Source organism: Cornus florida, unplaced genomic scaffold, assembly GCF_030987335.1.
Source record: "Cornus florida cultivar Cherokee Brave unplaced genomic scaffold, ASM3098733v1 CherokeeBrave_3.0.0_Hap2_Chr02, whole genome shotgun sequence".
NCBI classification, from domain to species: Eukaryota; Viridiplantae; Streptophyta; class Magnoliopsida; order Cornales; family Cornaceae; genus Cornus; species Cornus florida.
The window spans coordinates 1570345-1593731 of NW_026775572.1; the positions used below are offsets into that span (position 1 = coordinate 1570345).

Genomic DNA, 23387 nt, shown 5'->3' on the forward strand with positions numbered 1-23387 from the left:
AACAAGAAATTTTCTTCTAGAAAGTAGACATTGTGACATTTTGTTGTGGTGTCTGGATAATTATGAGCACTTTTCACACCGCCCCTCGGCGTCTGGAATGGGAAAACAAACTGCGGTTGTTGAGGGGATATGGAATATTAGTGTAGATAAAAGCAGCAAATGTATATATAGATATAATAATACGTATACATTTGTTATATATATAAATATATCACAAAGGGACGCTTAAATTCAAGTCAAGAAAACTCAGCTGCCCAACCAAAATCAGAACCTTCCAATACGTCGATGTAACCTCAATTTCAAACTTTAATTGCTCAACTACACCCATCCAGTTACCCCTTATTTAAACGCGTGGGATGCACGTTCTCTGAGTAGACAACGACCCTTTTCCCACATTGAACACAATGGTGTTGTTATTGGTGAGTCTTGACACATTCAATTTATGGGCCCACATTTGGTCATTCAATTGATCATAGAAACCCGCTAATTTGTTACAGTATAATTTAATATTGACAGCTGTGTACTTTCTTACATCTCGAAGGATTAATACTTGCCTAAACTTTCTTATAACAGCGGTATAAACCAATAAAAAGCTGAACACCCGTCTAAAACTTAAAAGTAAAATAAACTTTAACACCTGTCATGCATGTTCTCCATCTCTCACTTTTAACTCAATCCATTCTCTCTCCTCTCCAGTGTCACAGACTCCATAGTCCTTCTTTCTAACCTTTAACAAAAACTCTAATTTTCATCTTTCTCTTCCGCCAACCGATCTCTACCACCTTCGTTGCTGGCTAGTTGTTGCCTCTTTCATTCCTAATTAAATCATAACGTTCTACATTTATGGCAATCGTTGATTCTTAAAACTAGTATGTTCTTCTTTTTCACATATTAATCACGCTCCCCTCTGTCGAGCAAATCTATATTGTTGGCATTCAAAAAATTCAAATATCCTTAGAGATAGGAAGCCGATGAACAATTTAAGGTAATATTCTTGACCAGGAACATAAGGATTTAAAGGAACAACGTTTGTAGGGAGGGAGAGAGAATATATTAATAATTAATTTTGTTTGTCCAGTATGCATTACACTTAATTTGTTCAAAAATTAATAAAATGAATCTGCAATATGGACTATATATACAAAGTATTAGCTAGACATGAGGGTAAGTACGTATAGCTCTTGAATATGTAATTATTGTAGAAGATACAAGTCAATCTTGGTCGAGTGTGAACTAACTGAGCATGATTTTGATTTAAACCCTAGAATCCCTCTTCTCCCTTTGTGATGGAGCGTGTGCTACACACGCAAAGTTATTGAGTAGGTCTAGCTCTTTGCTCTTCCATGAAAGTTCAGACAAAGAAAGCACCCAAAGTCAAAAAACGTCACTTTTTCCCCCAAAAAATCCAAACCATTAAGATCACGAATGTAAAAGAAATCATGATTTAAAATGAGAAAAAAAAATTGAAATAGAGGAATTTTGCACGCTAGAGTTTGATAATAGAGAATTAGAAAGTCTCATCACACCTAAATCAACCATATACTAATATTTTAAAGAGTAATATTATAATAAGCTAATCCCACCAAGTAAGAGTGTAACCATTGATCTCAACGGTCGATTGCCAGTCGTGTCATATAATCACCAATTATATAGTCATTATTATGATATCATACTGTTTATAACTTCTTGAATCTTAATCTTGACCATTTCAGCATTGTAAAAAATGGATAGTGCTATTGATTTTATCTTAATTTGACATGCAGCATGATCACTAGCTACTAGAACATTGATCAAGAGCCACATATTAAATTGTTGTATGCAGGTATGATATTATTGACCAGTACAAGTCAACCAATAGCCATCCTAATATTGATGGCTCAAATCTTCCATCATACAAAATTGATACATCTTGTGTTTAATTTCAACAATTACTTAAGCCTGCCGTAATTGATATATCCTGTCTTTTTTGGTAGGTGTTTAATTCTAACCGTCTACTCATATATAGTTATTAAATTTTAATCTATATCCATGTGTGTAGATATACATATAGTATATTGATATATATTTGCGTAGATGTAAGAAGTTTTAATTGGTAAACTTATATTATATACAATAGGAGTACACGTAGGTATATACTATATATTATCCTATTAATGGATTCCCACTATATATAGGAAGAGGTAAACACAGAAGGTGCGTTTCAACCATTTCCTAGTTTTGTTTTGTAGAGAGAGAGGGAGAGAGAAGAGAGCTAGAGAAGGCAAAGCCCTTGCAATTCTCATGAACTGTGGAGTCGTGTTGGGTTTCTATTGCTGGGGTTGGGAGTTCTTAACTGCCCTTCTTCTCTTCTCAGCCCCGGCATCATCTTCATCTTCGTCTTCTTCTTAATTTAATTCTCCTTTTTAATTAATATATAGTTTATAGGCTTATTGTTAGCTAGCTAGCATCTCGATCTCTGCGTTTCTCTCTCCTCTCTGTCTCTCTCTCTCTATAAATATATATATATATAGCCGATCGATCATGGATATTAATATTAATAATAATGAATGTGAAAAGGGTGGTTTGATCTTAGAATATGTTAGAAAACCATCCCCACCACCATTCTTGTTGAAGACCTACATGCTAGTGGAGGATCCGGCTACAGACGAAGTGATTTCGTGGAACGCCGACGGCACGGCTTTCGTGGTGTGGCAACCGGCTGAGTTCGCCAGAGATTTGCTTCCCACGCTCTTCAAGCATAGCAACTTCTCCAGCTTCGTTAGGCAACTCAATACTTATGTACGTATATTCAACATCTTTTCAAGTTATTTTGTTAATTTGTTGTGCCATCAATCTCTCTAGATCTATATATATAGATACTTAATTATGGTGTTCGATCATCAATTAATTAACTTCTTAGCAAAGTTTTTGAATTAGTTTTCTTGAACGAAAAGGTTAACCACTTTTTTTAATCAAACTTGACTTTGATTTAAATGGTGGTTAATTATTACCTTAATTTTATTATTTTTTATATTTTGAGGTTGTGGTTGCTTTTATGTACCTTTAATTTAATTAGAATGGACTCAAGTACTCAACAAATATATATATATATATAGCACTATGAACTCATATTTGTTTATAGAAGTGAAAAGTGGCTAAAGGAGGAGTTAGCCAATCAAATTAACTTTTGGTGACTAACATTCTTTCACTATTCTTCTTCTCTTTTTATTATTATTTATTCTTCATGGGATGCATATAAATTCATTATTGATTTGCTTTAGATTCCTTATGATCAATTCTGGAATATGTATATGTAATTAATTATGATGCATATATATATATATATATATATATATAGGGATTTCGCAAAGTTGCAACAAGCCGATGGGAATTTTGCAACGACATGTTTCGAAAGGGTGAAAGAGATCTACTATGTGAAATTCGTCGCAGAAAAGCATGGACAAACAAGCCACAACCACATGCAGCGCTCCAAACCGTGGCAAAAGATCAATCTGATGACGATCAACGGTCATCGTCAACATCATCGTCGTCCGGACATAGCAGCCTTGTGGATGAGAACAAACGTCTGAAGAAGGAAAATGGGATCTTAAGCTCCGAGCTCTCGAGCATGAAAAAGAAATGCAATGAACTACTTGATTTGGTGTCCATTTACACCAACTCATCGTCGGAGAAAGAAGAAGAAGAGAGTCATGAGGGGCCTAAGTTGTTTGGTGTGAGATTGGAAGTTCAAGGAGTGATGGAGAGGAAGAGAAAGAGAGCAGAGATTAGTAGTGAAAGTGCAAGTTTTAATTTGCTATCTCAGTCGTGCAAATAGCTAGGGAATATATAGATATATATATATATACCCCATGCATGTTGAAAAACTAAATCAAGAAGCATGTTACTTAAAAACAAGTGGCTTGCTTACATTAATAATATATATGCAATGCATTAGTGAAGGAGATGTTTAATTCATGCTTAATACATGTACATTATTGTGTACTCTCTTTCAGAGGCACAAACCATTAATAATACCACTATGAGTATGAGAAGTGGCATGTATGCTTTTATTTTGGTGCAAGATTGGTTATAACCCCCTCAAGCATATACATACATATATATATGTGCGTGCGCGCGCTTGACAATTGCTTAAGAAGTGAAAATTATTGCATGATATTAAGTTATTAACCACAAACTGAAAAAGTGATTCTCTCTTAATTAAAAATTGCAATCAAGTAAATTAATTAACCTAGCTTCTCTTTGAAGTTTCTTACAGAGTATGGCAATGAATTTGTCATGTTTGAACGTTAATTTAGCATGAATGTCGTCTTCGATCTTCAACTGACCGAAATGGTTTCAATTAGACTCACTTTTAATTGTCCTTTTCGATCACAAGACCAAAAATAGTGAAGATAAACATTAATTGTGTGACCAAGAAATTTTGTAAGTTGCTTAAATCTGAGTCTATGATCATTTATGGCCGCTTGCTCTATAATGAGATAAATAATTGATGTTAGGATGCATGCACATGTTTATCAACAATCGGTCATCCGTTGACTGCAAAACCTTTAAATGGATGACTCGATAATTCAATATATAGATGATACTACTGTACATTTCCTAGGAATATACACACATATGGGGGTTATATATATGAATGATCATATATTAATAATATGCCAAAACTGTTCTAGTTAATGTCTTTCAAGAAATTATTAGGTCATTCTGGGACCACAAGGCTCCCGTAAATCACAAATTCTCATACAACTATATATATCATATTAGATGATTAATTGATATTTTGTGATTGGTCAAAACCACGTGCATAACTCAGGATAACCTAATAATTTCCAATCTTTGGTCCAACTAATTAAATGGCAACCGAGACAAATGCGTAAATATTGAAGAAAATGAAAAGTATGCTAAAGTCTCTGATGTTGCGTTTCAGTGCATTACAGGCGAGACTAAGGAAATATAGTTTAGTTGAAGATGCATCAATTAGCCTTAATCATTGTTTGGTTGAAGATAATTATATTAAAAAATGAAAATTTCACACATTGTCCCTCCTCATGTATTTTTATACTTTTTGTGATTAATTTGCAATCTTTTGGTGCCCAAAATATTTTATGTACGTAGAAGCCACGATTTAAATAGCAAACATGTTGATTTTAATTTAATTTATAGTGTTTCCATAGATACCGCGCTAGTTAAGTTACATTACATTCGGGAATCATTTGAAGTAATAATTACTGAAAAAAGAAAGAAATAAATAAATATTTGACATAATATTTATTTAAGATTAAATGATAAAAATATTAAGAAAGGTCTAATGGTATGTGGGGATTGAAGATCAATAATTCAACCAATGAAATTACAAAATTACATTAGAGAGTAACATAGTTCATATTAAAGATAACAATAGGAGAAAATATTTATATCAAATTCAACCAAATTAACATTCTAATATGGCCATTCATCATCACAACGTCAGAAGTATGTGATTTCGCCCACTATAAAAAGCAAGATGCTTATATTTTGCTTCAGTGTCAAGGGAAGTTGCACAAGGCGGCCACTATATATATATATATATATATATATATATATAGACTGTGTAGTGTATAGTGCTATCACTCACTATCATTCTATGAAGAAGAAGAAGAAATTGGGATTAGCAATTTTCAACTAAAATGACATTTGTCTACCTTGATTATGATGCAGAGGCAGGAAAAAATAAATAAATAAATAAAGTCATTATATTTGAGAGTTAAAAATGCATAAAACAGTTTAGTCATGAATTCAAATAGGGCAGCAGGTGGTTACAAGAAAATTATTATTTTACTAATATGGCACTCACCAACCCATCAGTTGTTTTCATCTCTGCAATTCAATACAGTGGAAAAAAAAAAAAAAAAGTCAATACAATAACCAAGTTGTTCTCCACCAGTTTGGTCTGGTCTTCCCTACATGGTAGGGACAAGTACTATGATCAATACGTATGTATTCGAAAGAAAAGTTAGAAAAATTATATATATATATATATAGATTGTGTGTCTACACACACATAATTGTGTATATATGTATGTACTCTAAAGAAAAACAAAGGAAAAAAAAATTATTAAATGATTCGAAATCATGTGATTTCACCATTCAACGTTCACCTGACCACCGCGTAATCTGGGCTAAAAGAAAAATATTACTAACTAATAAAGTTACAAGAATATGCCTTGTCATTTTGCTTACGTATATAAAAAGAAGAAAGAATAGGTGTTTATTCAAAGAAGGGGTGCCGCGAAGATCTGCCACACGCTACTGAATAATTTAATCCAAACGAGGCACTGAAATTTGTTGGAATTGATCATATAATTAAAATCCATATAAAATATTTTGGAATCCAAAAAAAGAATAAGTATTCTAAATTCTAAAATATTACTTACTTTCATATGAAATCATATAAAAATCTTGTATTTAGAATTATGTTGGAATTGATCTTTATACATGTTAGGGCTAGTCTAGTTGCTCAGGTGAAAGACAGCAACAATCCAATGGTGATTTGCATTATCTGCTGGTGTACGAACTTGAATCACCACCTCACTTTAACTACTTTTGAAATTAAAAGCAAACACATACCCACAAAATGCCCTAAAGTGGCTCAAACTCATTTGAGGAGCATTTAGTTTAGTACAATTGTTAATTTTTAAATTTATTCAGCAAAGGGGCAACAAATTTGGCAACATTGAACATACATGACAATCAAAAAGTTTATGAACAACCTTTGCTGTACATTTTTATAACTCATGGTCCAATCATGAGAGAGCAAAGGATAAATCATCCGATTAGACAATAAGATTCGTACATTGACAACTTCAGTTACATTCCTGAATTGGGAACCCAATACTTTTTTGGTTTTTTATGAGAGAATCCCCTCACCCAGAAATTAAAAATAAATAAATAAATAACAACATTTCAAAATCCATTTGGTGACTGTTTTCTGTATAATCTTTCTTTTTCCTCTTTTTTTTTTTTTTTTTTTTAAACAGGTACAAAGCATGAAATGTTATTGATGTTTATGCTGTGGTCAATGGCTCATCCAACTATTTAACAGCAGGGTCAACAACTTACCTGCTGAAATTGGTCACACATTCATTAACACAGTTGATACATCACTAATCAATTCGAAATGATTTAATTGTCAAAATTGAAAGCATTGTGATTTAAAAAACACTTCATGAACTATAATTCTTAAATACGAGCTTTGCTGTCTAAACCTATTGTTACAAAGCAGGCCACGTGATAAACAATAATACAGATGGACAGCAAATTTTTTTGTTTTTTGCTACAAGTGCAACATTACATCAAAATAAAAAAACTGCCTTTTCACGTGTGGCAGCAAGGTCAAAGACAAAATTGCAATTACAACATTTGAACAAGAAAAAAAAAAATCAAAGGAACTGATATTTCACAACATTTGCACCTCAAGCTACTAATGATGAGAAGACTCGAGGCAGATTTACAAATTTCGAGATTACTATAGCTTTCATTATATCAATCATGTTGCTTTCAGCTATTTACAAATGATTTAAAAGCTTAAAAGGTTGTCAACCTTTAGCAACAACTGGAAAAGGTTGACCCAGTGAACCCTCTTATCAAAATATTGAGGGAATCAGGCAACTGTTACAGTAAGATTAAACCCTCAAGAATTTGCTGCAAAATGATTAAAAATGGTCTCTAGTGTTGATTGGCTTACACTGTATTCTGCTATGCCGAGTAGATTTCTGAATAATAGTTTTTAAGTGTGAATCAGCATGATGACCAGAAAAGACACAGATAAAAATTAAAAGAAAGGAAACAAAGTATTTCACCTGTTTCGCTCTAGGTGCCCAAAAACATCAGCAAGCGAGAGGTCTTCTCCATATGGCAACTGCAATAGTTTGAGAATAATTACTATATGAACTCAAGAAAGATAAAGAAGAAAACAGCATGAGCACAGTCGGATACACTCGCTTGCATTGCATGTGCGCAGTACACGTCCATTTTCAAGCAACAGTTAACACGTGTACATTTGTCAAAATAACCAACCTTAGCACTGATGCTCATTATCAAGCGGGGTTGGCTGAACCATAATGTTCCCTACTACTCATAAAACCAGAACACCGAGACACGCGTTCAATGCTCAATTTGGCTTAAATCAAAGCAGGCTATAAGCATCTTACCCCCTTATAATTTGTGGAGAGAAACTTACCACTTGAAACTTGGAGGATTTGTAACCAATAAGAAGGTAATTGGAAAATTTTGCTTAAAAATTAAGGTACAGAATGTTAACTGTCAATTTCCTTTATTACCCATCACTAAGCAGCGAGGGGCTATATTTGTGTTGTATTCTAACTTGCTATGAGAACTTACTGATAACAGAAATGTAAGGAGTCCTCAAACGTGGTACATTTAATCCAACGAATCGCAAGCTGATTTTCAATCATAATGCAGAATCACAACATAGAAAATTCTTTTACTTAAATATTTAATTCACTCCACTTATTGCATGAGTAGAGAATATGCTATTACATAATTAGCTTTTACACTTAAAAAAATGGTTTAAATAATCATTAAGACACTAATGCAAATCACACATTTAATTCACACAAACACATATATATTCCGTTAAACGAACAGCTTACAAAAGTTCCAGAGAACAAAATGTGCAAGAATTACAACACAAAATTAAGCTTGTAGAAAGAATAATAAATCTCCTCTTCCTTTGTGCAAGGAGAAGGCATTTTATCTTTTATCAATTAATTTGGATCATATCAAACCTAAAGAAAATAATTAGAAATGGTGGAATAAAACACTACTCTTCAAAGGAAAGGAAATACATTAGTATTAGCAAGAATAAAAATAGGACCTATATGAACGAATAAAATGTAAAATGAAAAGAAAGGTCTTCTTAGTTTCAACATATCCTTTGGCTGATTGATGCGAAAATGAAGGAAAAAATAGAACACATCACTTTTTTTATTAGAAAATATGATTGTGAAAATCGAAGTTCAAAATTTTCTCCGTTTTCTTGTCAATCAAATGGGGTATACAATCCTATTTGATGCCAGAATGATCCAATGCCAGACACATTGAAAACCTCAGGAACAGAGTAAACGTGTAACAGCTAAATAAAATTTTAACATGGGCTTTACCTGATATTTAACACTCAACCCATTACAACCTTGAAATGTTGCACCAGGAAATGAAGATAGGATAAACGAATCAATTACGGAGAACTTTTCTTTGGTTAGCCACCACTCAGAAAATATGGGCAATGGGATACCACCTACATTAAAACCCAACAGTATCGATCAAGTACTATTACAGAAGAAAATATTAAACAAAAATATACATATATATTTAATGCTGACTACCAAGAAGATTTTTATAAATAGCTTTGGTTAATAGTGAAGAATTCTTCATGGCTCTTGTTTGTATTTCAAGAGGGAGGGCAGTTTGGAGAAGGATGTTGAATGCACTTCTATAACCTTTGTCCTATGGTGAACAGAAATGGACCGGGATGTTCAGTAGACTGTCAACTATTAATTCCACAGGTTAGAATTTTACAAGACATTGTACACTCAGATCTGATTGGTTATGGAGTCCTTATTCCCATTCTCCTGCAACTTATACTATGAGAGGTGAACAAATTCTACATGGGGTAGTTATCACATAATTACGTAAAATTTGGCTTAATGATATGGAGGTGTTGCATAATAATTTGGAGAATTTGCAGAGTGAGAATCTTGTCCTTGATGGTTTGAAGATTTTACCAAGAGTGTGGTTCTTTAGACCTCTAGGTGAACGGGGATTCCTCAGTTTCACACTTCGTGAGGGAGTCTGTTTTGCCGCTTTGTAGCCATGTGGAATAGGTCTCCAAAGGACTTTCCTAGGGACTTTGGAGTAGTATACCCTATCTTCATTCTTATTCATCCTAATGACAGGTCCTGAACTCCTACTATAGGATTCTTAACTGCAGTGGTGGTCATAACCAAGTCTCAAATATCTTGTGAAAAGGACCTTCTATTTCCATAGCCACAACAATGATGACATGTTAATGCCTTGGTGATGCCTAAGGTCCATTGCAATACATTAGATGCACTTTGCGAAGCAACCGCCTTGTTTCAGAGTTTAAAATCAACATTTTGAAGTATTGTCATTAATGTTTGTGATGGAATTGATTTCTTCTCTCCAGCCAATAACTGAAGAGTGCAGAACCAATATCCTCCCATCACTTATTATGGCTAGCTTAACTATATTACTTTCTTTTTCCAATGTCAGTGGGGGTAGCAAAAAGGTGGAATAAGATACGTCGAAACTTCTTTAACCCAGTGGAGAAAATGGTTCCGATTTTCATCTTGTGAATTGGGAATTATGTGTCCCTTTAAAGACTAGGTAATGGCATTTATCACATTTTTCAATATAAACAATGCCCATTTAAGAAAGTACATTGAAGATTTGCACAAAGAGCTGATGATGTCGTTTCATTACATGTGAACAGTTTTTTTTTTTTTTGGGTGCGATCATGATGAGACATCTTTCTACTTTGACCATAGTTTGAAAGTGAATCTCTGCAAGGGTGGAATTCTACAGATAAAATTAGTTTCAAGGAGGACAAAGATGATAAGTTACTTCAATTGGCATTTTTTACAAAATGCAGACATGAGATAAAAAATACAGTGTTTCATAAGGTATCCAATAGAGGTCTCGACTACATTTTTGGTTGATGGATCATCCACTCATTCACTACCAGTTGGCTACTTTTCATGGTCCAACTTTTGCTTTTGGTTTGCAGTTATTCGGCTAATTTTAGCTTGGCTGATTTGTACCTGAGTTGTACTAACTGATCATTTTACCGAGGGACGCATCTTTGGAACCTTCCTATATTTCTATCGCGTGATATCCAAGGAAACAAACAAATTGATAAGTTCTTAAGGAGATGTTTCTATTTCTTATTGTTTAAGACATCATTTTGCTTTTATATTAACCCTCAAACATTTTTTTTAGATAAGTAAAAAAAAAAAATGTCAAGGGTTAATATAAAAGCAAGACGATGTCCAAAACAGTAAGAAATATTAACCCTTGACATTTGAAATGTACAAATCCAAACCTAAAAGAATGTTATCTAATGAGTGAGGGAATTTGGTATATTTGCTGTAGTCTTGGGAATTCCTTTTGCCATCGACTTTTTTTAGGGGTGGCAATTCATGTTCGTGGGTCATAATCGTGTCTTGTCGACCTAAGAAAATTATACTAAATAGGTCAGTCAACCCGAGCACGACCCGTTTAATAATCGTGTCAAGAACCTTCAACACTAACTAGACCTATTTATTAAACGGGTTACACATGTAACCCGTTTAATGACCTATTTACTAAAATTAGACATTATATTTTTTAGATTATTAATAATACTCAATCAAATAATATATACTAGTAAATATATAAGTTTTAATCCAATCAAATTACTAAATAGTCTCTAGTTCACAAAAGAGTAAATTATAAGACACAAGTTTAGAAACTTATTTCGGAGCTCAAATAGAAATGTGTTTATTACACGTGTAGTTAAACGGGTTACATGGGTTGAACCCCTCAACCCAAACATAACACGATTAATTAAACAGGTTAATTGTGTCAACCCGTTTATGACCCCAACCCGTTTAAGGTTAGTCCAAACCCGCTTAACTTGTGTTGTGTTCGAGTCATGTTGGCTGGTCGTATCAAACTTTGCCACCCTTAACTTTTTTCCCTCACTTAGCTGGAAATTAGCGGTTCCTCACCCAGTTCTCTTGTTTAATTAATAGGAAAATAATTTATAAGATACAAAAAAAAAGTGTTTTTTTTTTGGTATTATGAAGCAATTAAGGCAGCTATAATAACATGTAATTTTCCTAATAGCATTTTAGATGCAATACACCTTCCCCTGGAACAGCACATGTAAGATGTTTTTCTTTTACAAGGCCCATTTGTCCCCTAAAAGAGACAACTACATTTGCACCAGCATTAAGAAGTTCGAAATAACTTCTCGTGTTCTGCCTAGTGTCTTATCTTTACACAGTCGTTTCCAAGCCCTAAAAAAGGAAAGGTTGTGTTAGTAAGAAGACAACCAGTGAATTTTTTTTCAGTGCTTTTGGATAAGTAGGAGGCAGAAGAGAGGAAAGAAAGGATCCTAATAGAAAATTAGATTTTCTACGAACATGAATCCTAAGGCTATCGAGCCCAATAAAGAGAAGAATTGACGAAAAAGCTTGGTTGTGTTAAGTTGAGTTAATTCAGAAATTTGACATACAAGTGGAATGCGTTCATATGCCAAATTAAATACCTTGAATCCAAAGGTATTGAACTGATATAGGAACTTGAGGTCAATAAAGGACATCCAGAAAGGAGCAACAAAAGAATGGTGCCTCAAAAGCATTAAGTAAACAATCATCAGATTTCTAAAGAATCAATAGTATTCAACATGTAAAGAGCACATTCCATAGTGAAATTTGAGAAACGAAAAACACGAAGAAAAAAAATCTGCAAGTAATAACATACCATCGCGAACCAACTGCTCTGACAATTGTTCACCAAAAACTCCGTCCGAAACATTCATTGAAGATACAAGTGTCCTTACTCTTTCTTCATTACCAAGCCAACATCCAATTGTAACTATCATCTCCTCTGACAAGCTAATTTCTGCCACTGATGCATTTTCCGATGCAATAGAATCAGTGCCCCCAATGCAAATTTCAAGGTCACTGAGTAAGCTCCTAGGATGAGAAGGAAAGTCAAAGAGCCTTTCATGAATTATTTGGCACAGGTTATCCATATCCGTCAAGCTCACTTCAGTTGGTTTAACCTGAGGACAGATAACAGAGAATGACATATTTGAACACACATATAACGTGGATAATAATTAAAAAAAAATACCTCTAGCTCAAGATGATTCCCAAAACGTGTTTTGAGATGTTGAGGACTTCCAATGCATCTTAAACGCCCCCCAACCTTCAGATAATACACATAAGAGCACAAAAATGGTCACTTTAGAGTTTGATAACATGTATTTCAAACTTCAGCATCTGAGCAAATGCCTTGAGAGGATACCATTATTCCAATCCGGGTGCATAGCGCTTGAGCTTCATTCATGCTGTGAGTCGTTAGAATAACCGCAGTTTTTCCTCTTCTGGTTGATAGACGGGATATTACTTCCCACATGAAACGTTTGGCAATAGGATCCATTCCTAGAAAAAATTTGTGCATGAAAAGATAATTGAGTTCTAGGCAAACAAATACCTGGACAGAAAGGAAAAACTGTATGTTCCACATATCAACTTTCTCTCAGAGGGGAAGCAGGAAGGATGGAGGTACTTATAGTTTCATGCAACGATACATAGGATAGCAAGTATTTCTTATATAAACAAACTACAGTCTACAAGATTTGAAAATCTGAAATCTAACACAAAGCCTCATGCTTCTGATAGAAGGCTTCATAATTTCAGAAGTTCCAATTGGCCCTTTGAAGCTGAAAGAAACTCCTACAAAGGTTTTATGTGAGCTTCAGTAAAGAATTCCTTGCCGATGCCACTGAACATATTTCAGTGGAGTTGATATTCTGTAGTGTAACCCATATAATGAAAATGCTGAAAAACAAAGATCGAATGAAGGTTCAAACCCAACACCATAAGCCACGAATATCTTTTGTTTTTGTTTTCTTCTATAAAAGCATTATATGTGATACTGAAGCATTCGGGGAAAACTATGCAAGTTCACTTAGTTTAGGAATGGTGTGATAATATCTCACTGACTCAGGTATATTACTTCAGATCGAAGCGTACATATATTGACATCTATATATGTTACAATCTGGAGAAGAAGAGACTAGATTTCCTCCTTTAATATGGATACACACACAGAGTTACACCATATAGCTTGTTAGACAACAGGAAGCAACTAGGAAACAAGTCAAAAATGTATACTGAGCTCTCACATCCTCCCTCACGTGCAAATCACCTTACACATGGAGGAGGAGACAGATGGACCAAACAGAGTGCAATCACACATACAATTACAAATTGGGAGACTAGAACCCAAGAGCTTCAAAAATCAAAGCTTCGACATCATGTCAAACAATTAATAATCATAAAAGCTTATGGAAACAGTGTACACCTAGCTCTCATGTAGCTAAAAGAAGACGGAGCTGGGGAAATGTATTATTGAACTAGAGTTTTCAGCTTTCATGCAAGATAACTCTGTTAAGTATATGATATCCTTTCAGGGTTATACTCATTACAGTGTGTTGTTAATGCAGAAGATAGTTGGTCAGCTAAAACTACTTTAAACATCATCAGTAGCTTTTTTGATTATGTGCAACTCCTTATATATGTCATGCATGTCCACAAAGTGAAGAGCATAGACTGACTTTTGACTTGCCTGTACTTTAACAGGCTAGGAGATTTCAGGTAGCACAAATAGCAAAATTAATATTTTACACATGAAGGAAAACACTAGAGTAGTTACCTGTGGATGGCTCATCAAGAATGACTATGGGAGGATCTCCAATCATTGCTATTGCAACAGATAGCTTGCGCTTGTTTCCCCCACTGAGGGAGAATGATTGCTTATTAGCATGCTTCGTTAAGTCAAACTCCACTAACTTTTCCATCACAACCTGCTCATTACCATTATTAGCATTAAGAGCCCATGTGATGGCAGCTAGGAAAAAGATAGATGGGAACACTTGGGGTATTATGCAGTAAACTTGACTTGAAGGTAATCATGACCTTAATTCAGATACAATTGTATATTATTGATCTTTGGTGAGAAAAAAAAAAAAAAAAAAAATTGAAAAAAAATGGAAAAGGAAAGAAAAGGAGAAAATGTATCACATCTCAAACTGTGAAGAGGGAACCTAGAAGGACACATCATTCATCCAAAGCCAAAAGCCCTCAATGCCAGAAAAACTGATTCTTTGGGCAATAAATTCATTGGAAATGAAATTAAATTTCAGATTTGGCCACCTGCTCAGTATCTAATAATGAAAAATAATAGAAATAATCAATCAACTTATAGAGTCATACATACGTCTTTAAGCCTGTACTCTGATACTCCTTTTATTCTTGCGTAAAGCTCAAGATGCTCTTGGACAGTAAGAAATTCAAACAAAGCATCAAATTGTGGGCAATACCCAATCTGACATGTGACAGAGAGAGAGAGAGAGAGAGAGAGAGAGAGAGAGAGAGAGAGAGATAGAAAATAAACAGAGTTATATAGGTGCCATCAGTAAATTTCTGCACTGTGTAATTTGCATTCAATCATAAAAAGAGAAATTCAGAAAACAAGACATACATGATGACGGATGGCCTTGGGGTTTGAACGTATATCTTTGCCAAATATAAATGCAGTTCCATCACTTGGACATTCTTCTCCTGCATGTCAATATTCAATATTCGATCAAAAGAAGAAGAAAAGTGATTGTCATTCCATAGCCATATTCAAAATGATTCCAAAATTTTGAAAACTATTCACATCAGGAGAAGCACATTAGGTCATAGATCTTTACATTCTGTGTAATACTTATTCCAGCATGGAGTCTAAAAGCATTTTCCTGCTGTGATCTTCTGAAGACTTACAAGGTTGAAGTAAATCAGATGAAGTGGTCACAGAAGTAAAGAAATGACGCCATTAACCCTTATGAACACTATTCTACAACTATAACTATAAGAGGATGAAAACATGGAGGGAAGGAAATAGCTACTAAAAAAAGGAGTTATTGCAATAAATCATTTTTTAAGTTAAGAGATGGTCTCTTCAATCAATATATTAAAAAAAATTATTATGATCCATATAAGATAACAGGCAAAAAATTGAACATATAAACATTTAGAGAGTGACTTAAGTTCTAGGTGCCAAGTTGTAAATTACCTGATAGCATTGACAGGGTCGTAGTCTTTCCTGCTCCATTTGTTCCCAGAAAGCCAAAACACTCTCCTTCATGAACTGAGAAAGTCAATGAATTAACTGCAATTTTCGTACCATGGTGCTTCCATCCAGGATACACCTGACAATGAGGACAGATATTGCTCAAGACTAGAACTAATCGTAGTAGTTTGGGCAACAATAAACAAAATATAAGACAAAGTCATCTTCTTTGGTCAAAATAGAAGTACCTTCCTAAGATTACGCAAGTAGATAATTGCATTGTCGGCGGAACCTGAAAGGACCTTATTTCTTTCTATTTGAACATCAATGTCATCATCAAGGTTGACAGCAACATTTTCTGAGAATGATTCCAGAAGGGGTTCCAAATAACTATTGGAATTTCTCTGGAAGAATTTTTTTATACTTCCCCAGCACTCTATAAGAGTAGCTGAATTTACTCTCTGAGGAGGCAAGAGTTCAAGCCCAAGTGTTAAAAGGAAAAAGACAACACCCTGCCATAGATAAAGGCAATCAACTGAATAAGAGTAATTCCATTTGCAAAACAAATTCAAGTTTCCACTTCAAACACGTCCAAAGATAATAAAGTATATAAATTGCAGTAACTATATATTTTTTTTCTTTCTCCCATATAACCCATTGAAACAGTTTTTATGTGGAAAGATTTATTTGTGTTAAAACAAACACAGGGAACCCAAAAACAAATCAAGAAACACGACAGAAAAGTAATCACACCACACAAAGAACACAAGGATTTAGCGTGGTTCGGTAAAGCCTAAATCCACGGTGGAGATCCGGTGAAAGTTTTCACTATGCGAAAAATAGAAGACTACAAGTTTCAGCCCCAAAACCCTAGCTCTCGCTCTCTCTCTTTCTCTGCGATTTTTAGTGTCTCAGTCATCCCACTCCAAACCCTAAGCGCCCTTATATATCGGGCTACAAGAGAGTATTAAAAAAGGGTCCACAACTCGCAAGCAAAAAACCAGGGCAAAACGGGTCATTGGGTTGTAAACTGGGTCCAAGCTCATTCAACGGGTCGTTGGGTCGTAAATGGGTGGCATCACAGTTTGAATACAAGATGAGAGACAAAGAGGTTGAACAAAACTAACATTTGATGAGGTAATTAGAAATTATTTTAAAGATTTAAGTATAATAAGAGGAATGGCTCTTAATAGAAAAGGATGGAGAAGAGAATTCATGTGTTGACCCAATCATATGGGATAAAAGTCAAGGATGATGATGACGCCGATGGTGAATGAAATCCTCCTGGGATTGGGACTGGCTGTTTAAAGGAATAAGAAACTGGAACAGCCATAATTGATGTGAGTTAGGATAGTACAGAAGGACACAATGGAGTGCAGTTTCATTGAAACCATGACCTTTGGAGCAACATGACAAATCAAGATTCCTATACTTTTTTTATTTTTTTTTCTTAGTTGGTGCTCACACATAGATGCATCCACCGAGGCTCGAACCCCTGACCTCCTTTTGGGAAGTAGGAGCCTTGTACCGCTAGGCCACTGGCCTATTGGTAAGATTCCTATAGTTAGAAACTTAAAACAAGCTTCGTTAAGTTCGGCTAAGTAGAATTGTAAATAAAATGAGTCAACTTTGAAATAGTTTGTTTCCTTCAAGCATACAACTAAAGTAGTGATCATAAACGATTATTGAATAAAATAGTTAAAAATTGTCAGCATGAAGTCTGTATGGATGAGATAGCTAGGAGGATGTACAGGTTATACCTTCACGTGAACCGTCATCTATTTCCTTCATGCACCTGCTCTTTCAAATGCACATTTTACACTCCGATCCTTAATCTGTTTCTTCGCTCCAATATTTTTATATTTTCTTTTCGAAGGAAAAATTTCAACTCTTTTTTCCAAAATCCAATCTAGTTCTTAATATGGTTCACCAGTAATCATCCAGCATATTTTACTCACCACCTTGTGATACCAGAGGGCGAAAATGTGTTATAGTCAAATTCCTTATCATATTGATTTATATTTCTGTGCATTAGTAATTAATTATTTATTTTTCTTTATCATATTGATTTATATAGCAGTGCATTAGTAATTAATCATTTATTTTTCCAGTTGTCTTTATCTTTTTGCTATTTCTCACATATTTCCAAGTGATTTCTTGAGAAAAGACAACCAAACACAGGGTTCTCTACTCGTTATACAACTTCTAACTCATTTCCAAGCAACATTCATGGGTTTTCTATCTCTTCTTCTTTTCCTTTTCTAATAAATCTGAAGCCATTTAAAATAAATCAAACAGATTTATACCACAAAGAAAGGAAATTGGGCTACGCTCAAGAGTTCCCAATTTACCAGCACTTGGTAAATTTGGCAAATAATTTAAGTACGATGTCACCTAAACATCTAAGTAGTTTGAAAAGGTAAAACAGAATTTTGGTCATAAGCAAAACAAAAACAAGGACAAAAGATTCAATTTTTAAAACCTGTGTGAAATAGAAAAGCAAGGTCTTCCCCCAAAGCAACCTTCTATTACCACTAGCAATATAATTGTTAAAAAAGAAAAGAAAAGAAAAGAAAAGAAAAGCCATGATTGTACATGACAGTAGAAGAATGTGTCCAGAAAGTCTAAGATCAGAAAAGAACCTCGGCACCCAAGTAACAAATTGAAGCACCAGTAACATTCCAGTCAAGAACTGCATCACTAGATCCATCCTTCATCCCTTGCCGTAAAAGAGCCAGTGAAGCTAGCCCATCAGCAAAGCAGAATCCAGGAGATAATCTGAAGAAGTTCTGGATTTTTTTTTTTTAATTACAAATGTCAGGAATGAATTTAATAAATCGCCAAGCATTCACGTAGTATATGAAGGACAAATGTTAATAAAAAGGAAACATAATAAAAAAACTAGCCAATCATGAATTAGAATCCGGTTAATTATTTATTTATTAGGATCAATAATGATAGACCTATGAAAAAAAATAAAATCAACAATCATACATAACTGGGTTAAATGCCAAAAAAAAAACCTGAAGTTTCTCTGTTTTGCAAATAACCCCCTTAACTACAAAATACCCCTTAAACTAAGTTTAATATCCACATAAGGCCATAACTGAAGCAAACAGAAAAAGAAATAAGTCTTCTTACAACTGTAAGGGAGACTAGAAATACTCCAATCACCGACGGAGCCTAGATTTCTAAAGGGAAATCTGGGAAAAGTATGAAGAATTATTTATAACCGATAATAACTCAAATTATATTGATAAAGACTTGGTTACAGCAGATATAGGGGGATGACCCTTCTATAATACTACCATTAGGGACACAGAACGTATCCTAGAAAGAGTTTTAGAATTCCCACACATTATTAATAAGACTTTACCAATTTCCTAAGTATACTTAATAATTCCAAAACTTAGTAAAACAAGGACTCTTTGACTTTTCTTCAAGGCACCATTGACTGCCTCAATCCTGAATAAAGTACCCTTAATGATTTGCATCAGACCCTCCTCCTTGAAGAAAACTCGACCTCAAGTTTGAAACAATTTGCCACGATCAACGACAATCCCGAGTAAAGCCTTCCATCTTTTCTTTCTTCTTTTCCTTGCTCGATCAAAGCACAATAAGCTTTTGTTACTGACAAAGAATAACTTCAAATGAACTTTCAGAGCTCTCTTGTGAAATCTCCAAAACTTACTTGAAGATAAATTATGAATCAAAACATGGATTACTCTGATTTTTACATTGGAGCAACTCCTAGCTGCATGTCGTGCCAAGAACCCATCCCAAATCAGGTCACGGGTATGAAATTCATGATTTCTCAGCTCCAAGAACAATGAAGAATCATTTCTAACCAAATTATGCAAGGAAACTTCTGCGGATGTATTTTCTAAGGAACTTCTTACAATTGGAAATTCAATGGTTTTATCTTCAAATTTTCCCTCTATTTGTCTGTCGAAAAACATAAGTTCTGAAATTTCTGCAACTTTGGAATCAACTTGAAATATTTGCTTTAATTTCTTCAACAGTTACCACTTTCCTAGAAAGACTTTCAAAAGATTCCTCAAAAGTTGAGAAGATGACAAGGTGTCAACATAAATCCCAAGATCTTCCTCATTAAAGAATTGTTTTTCGTAAATGTTGTGGCTGTTTACATCTCTTGGGAACTTGGCAGACTTGTATCTTGAACTTTTGCAAGTGTAGGACCAAAATTCAGGCTCTTGGGCATGGTTCACCACTGCGGCCCAAGTGTTTTTTGGCTGTTCTGTCCAATATTCGCATTGATATGCATCCGTTTGTCTCCTACTGTCCAGATTAAGAGGAGAAATGATTCCGTATTGTTCTAAGATAGTGCTCAGTCGAGAAAGTTGCTGCATTTGCTGCTGCAGGTTAAAGAAGTCTTCTTAAAACTGTAAGGGAGACTAGGAATTCGGAGCCTAGATTTCTAAAGGGAAATCTGGAAAAAAGCCTGAAGAATTGTTTATAACTGATAATAACTCAAAATATATTGATAAAGACTTAGTTACAGCAGATATAGAGGGCTGTCCCTTTTATAATACTACTATTAGTGACACTTGACATATCCTAGAAAGACTTCTAGAATTCCCAACAACATTAATAAGACTTTACCACTTTCCTAAGTATACTTAGTAATTCCAAAGCTTAGTAAAACAAGGACTCTTTGACTTTTCTTCAAGGCACCATTGGCTGCCTCAATCCTGACTAAAGTACCCTTAATGATTTGCATCAATAACAGCAGGCTGCCATTAACGGAAAAATAAATTGACTATTTTGTCCTTATATAAAATTACATCATTTCATGCTTCTGATGATGTAGACAAATGAAATCTTCATCTCTAATCAGGTTTTGGCAACCCATCCTATCCTTGTCATCGTCTCTCTGTTACTGGGGCTAAATCAGTTACTGTCTTGGCGCTAGCTCCCCCAAACTGTAGCTTGGCTGTTTTTTTTTTTTTTTGTGTAGCTTGATCTGGTCCAAGGAAATTATGGACTAAAGTAGGAAAACAATCAACATGACTCATGCTGTTCTACCACGAAAAATCACACTTAAATTGATAATAGATTAAACTGTCGGAGATTTACTACCAGACTTGTCTTCAGCAGAATTTGAAAATGTCCATTGATAATTAAGCAAATGATTCTACTATTTTCAAACCCGTGTAAACCCAACCTCTCTGAGCATCCAAAACAGCAGTCGCAATTGCCTGAACCCTGAGACAATGCCAGCCAAAATTTTCCCCATTGTATTGTTCAATGTCCGGTTCTCTCTTTAAATTCCACCTCTCGATTCCTGCAAAAACTCCCAGTTGAATTCACTGGATTCTGGCAAAGGAACATTCAAGAACCAAGATACTCAGGGATGCAATCACCGGAATTTTGATAGAATGGTCAGATTTAGAGGTAAAATTGGTAGCGAGTTGAAATTGGTGGTGGTGGAGAGGAAACCTATGTCGAACATTGAAGGAACTACACCAAATGGCCAGTTGTCTGCGGGTATTGAAGGTATGAGAAAGGTGGAAGAATGAGTCCTTAGGTCATTAGTTGCAAACAAACTAATGGTTTGGAGAGACATCAAGAGAGAGATTCTATTTGGGTTCTGTCAAATGGTTTAGAGAGAGAGAGAGAGAGAGAAAGATCTCTGTGTTCTGTCAAATGGTTTTGAGAGAGAGGGCTAGAGAGAGGACTGTATCCAAATATGGTATTAGGGTTTCCAAAATCAGGTGCAAATTTAACCCGATTGAAACGGATTGCCATTTATGGTCACAAGGGTTAATTTAGTCAAAACTGACTGGTCACAGACTCACATGACATGCATGCATGTTAAAAATTCTTAACGGCACATAACTTTGGAGGGATTTTGGCAAAAAAGGGGATAGCTCAAGGTGTTTTGCATTAAAAATGTTTTTTTTTTTTTTTTTTTTTTTGCACTTTACCCTAAATAATTTGATTATCAAAATAACGTTAAGAGATTGGAAGGATCCGATGCTAAGAAAGAACCAATTTCCAAGTGCAAGTAGCATAATTTATGCAAGCATTTCTTACTTCTAGGAATTCTATTATTATTCACTATCTCTTTTTAGTTTATCTTTGCCATCAAAATTTCCTCATATTGCCAAGAGTTGGCGGTCTGGAAAACAGACATTCAAAACCACACCAAACATATACTAAAACTGCACTACTTGAAATTAAAGACCATATTTTTGTGATATACGTCCAGAAAATGCCAAAAAATAAAATAAAATAATAACTGACATAACATATTTCAAAATTGCCAAAAATTAACTAACAACATATTTAAAAAATTCCAAAACTATTCCAACCTTGAGAAAAGAATTTGCACTTGCAGTTGTCTTTATAAGCCCCATAATAAATGATATGACCATAAGAATGAGCCCAGTGAAAAAGTGGACCAATAGAACCACGTTCTGCATATACAACAATAATATCAGCACTGACACAATTGTAGCTAAAAGCCTCGAGTCAGAACTAAAATGAGAAACAGCCACACCTGTGCCATGGAGTGTTCAGAAAAGAAAAATGTGAGGCAATATGTTGATGATGCTATGGCCAGTCCATATTCTAAGAACATGAGGATTGTGGGCAAGAAGGCACCCCTTCCAATAAACTGTTCCAGACCTAAAAAAAAAAAAAATTAGATTTGTTTAAAAGTTGGGAAAGAGAATAAGCAAATAGAATCAATAATGACAAAGAACTGTAGGAAATGTGACAATATGAGAAGGAAACTTCTATTTGATTTACCAGTAAATTTGTACGAGGTTCCACAAGCTTAACAACACTACTAATTATTAAAAGTTCGAATAAGTAGAATTTTCAAGTATTATATTTTTCTTTCCCCTGCTAACAACCAGTAGAAATCATAGTTCTAGATAACCCAGTCTAACTAATCGGCCAGATCCCAACACTGAGAATACAGTTCTATTGATAGACATATCAACATTCCACATTGATGCTGAAAAAGCGTCTCCTTAAGATTCAGGTCCAGAATGTCTTCTCTTTTTTCTTTTTTCATTTTTTAAGAGCAGCATGTCTTCTCAATATCACATCAAATGGGTATGGATGTAGATATGTCCGACATTTTTTTATTTTATCAACGTCTATTTATTTATTATTATTATTTTTTGATAAGTAATAATAAATTAAAAAAGGCGTTCAATAGGGGAATGCGTCCCGAAGACATAAAAGAAACCGGGCTCTAAGGCCCCAAAGAATCCAAAAAAGAAATTAAATCAACAGAAGAGGAACACGAACTTCTATTCACATAACTAAAAAGAGAACGAATAATAAAAAGTTTCATAGTCGCTGTAGACGACTCTTTCCCTTCAAACATTCTGCTATTTCGCTCCTTCCAGATGCACCACCAAATACAATGTGGTACAGATCTTCAATAAGCACGAACACTCCTACTCACACGACAACCTCTCCAAGCGTAAATCAGCTCCTTAGTA

The 23387-nt window shown here is 34.6% G+C and overlaps 2 protein-coding genes across 8 annotated transcripts in view; one reads left to right on the top strand and one right to left on the bottom strand.

The window, feature by feature from the left end:
- Window positions 1–2095: 2095 nt before the first annotated feature.
- On the top strand, window positions 2096–4060 carry LOC132291677 (heat stress transcription factor B-3). The gene is made up of 2 exons (XM_059790294.1): window positions 2096–2778; window positions 3338–4060. The coding sequence occupies exons 1-2, from the start codon at window positions 2521–2523 to the stop codon at window positions 3812–3814; spliced, it is 735 nt and encodes a 244-aa protein (XP_059646277.1). The 5' UTR covers window positions 2096–2520; the 3' UTR covers window positions 3815–4060.
- Window positions 4061–7189: 3129 nt separating this feature from the next.
- Window positions 7190–23387, bottom strand: part of LOC132291693 (ABC transporter A family member 1) — a 68920-nt gene continuing 52722 nt past the window's right edge. For 6 of the 7 annotated variants that reach the window (XM_059790298.1, XM_059790297.1, XM_059790296.1 and 3 more), the window contains 14 exons: window positions 22430–22557; window positions 22242–22346; window positions 18549–18695; window positions 16155–16418; window positions 15910–16045; window positions 15334–15413; window positions 15070–15177; window positions 14506–14656; window positions 13093–13229; window positions 12919–12993; window positions 12544–12847; window positions 9162–9295; window positions 7839–7897; window positions 7190–7751 (listed from right to left, as the gene is read on the bottom strand). In XM_059790298.1, coding sequence (XP_059646281.1) covers window positions 7670–7751; window positions 7839–7897; window positions 9162–9295; window positions 12544–12847; window positions 12919–12993; window positions 13093–13229; window positions 14506–14656; window positions 15070–15177; window positions 15334–15413; window positions 15910–16045; window positions 16155–16418; window positions 18549–18695; window positions 22242–22346; window positions 22430–22557 — 1910 coding nt within the window. In that variant the 3' untranslated portion in view covers window positions 7190–7669. The remainder of the gene's footprint in view (window positions 7752–7838; window positions 7898–9161; window positions 9296–12543; window positions 12848–12918; window positions 12994–13092; window positions 13230–14505; window positions 14657–15069; window positions 15178–15333; window positions 15414–15909; window positions 16046–16154; window positions 16419–18548; window positions 18696–22241; window positions 22347–22429; window positions 22558–23387) is intronic. The other variant, XM_059790299.1, reaches the window with a different exon arrangement.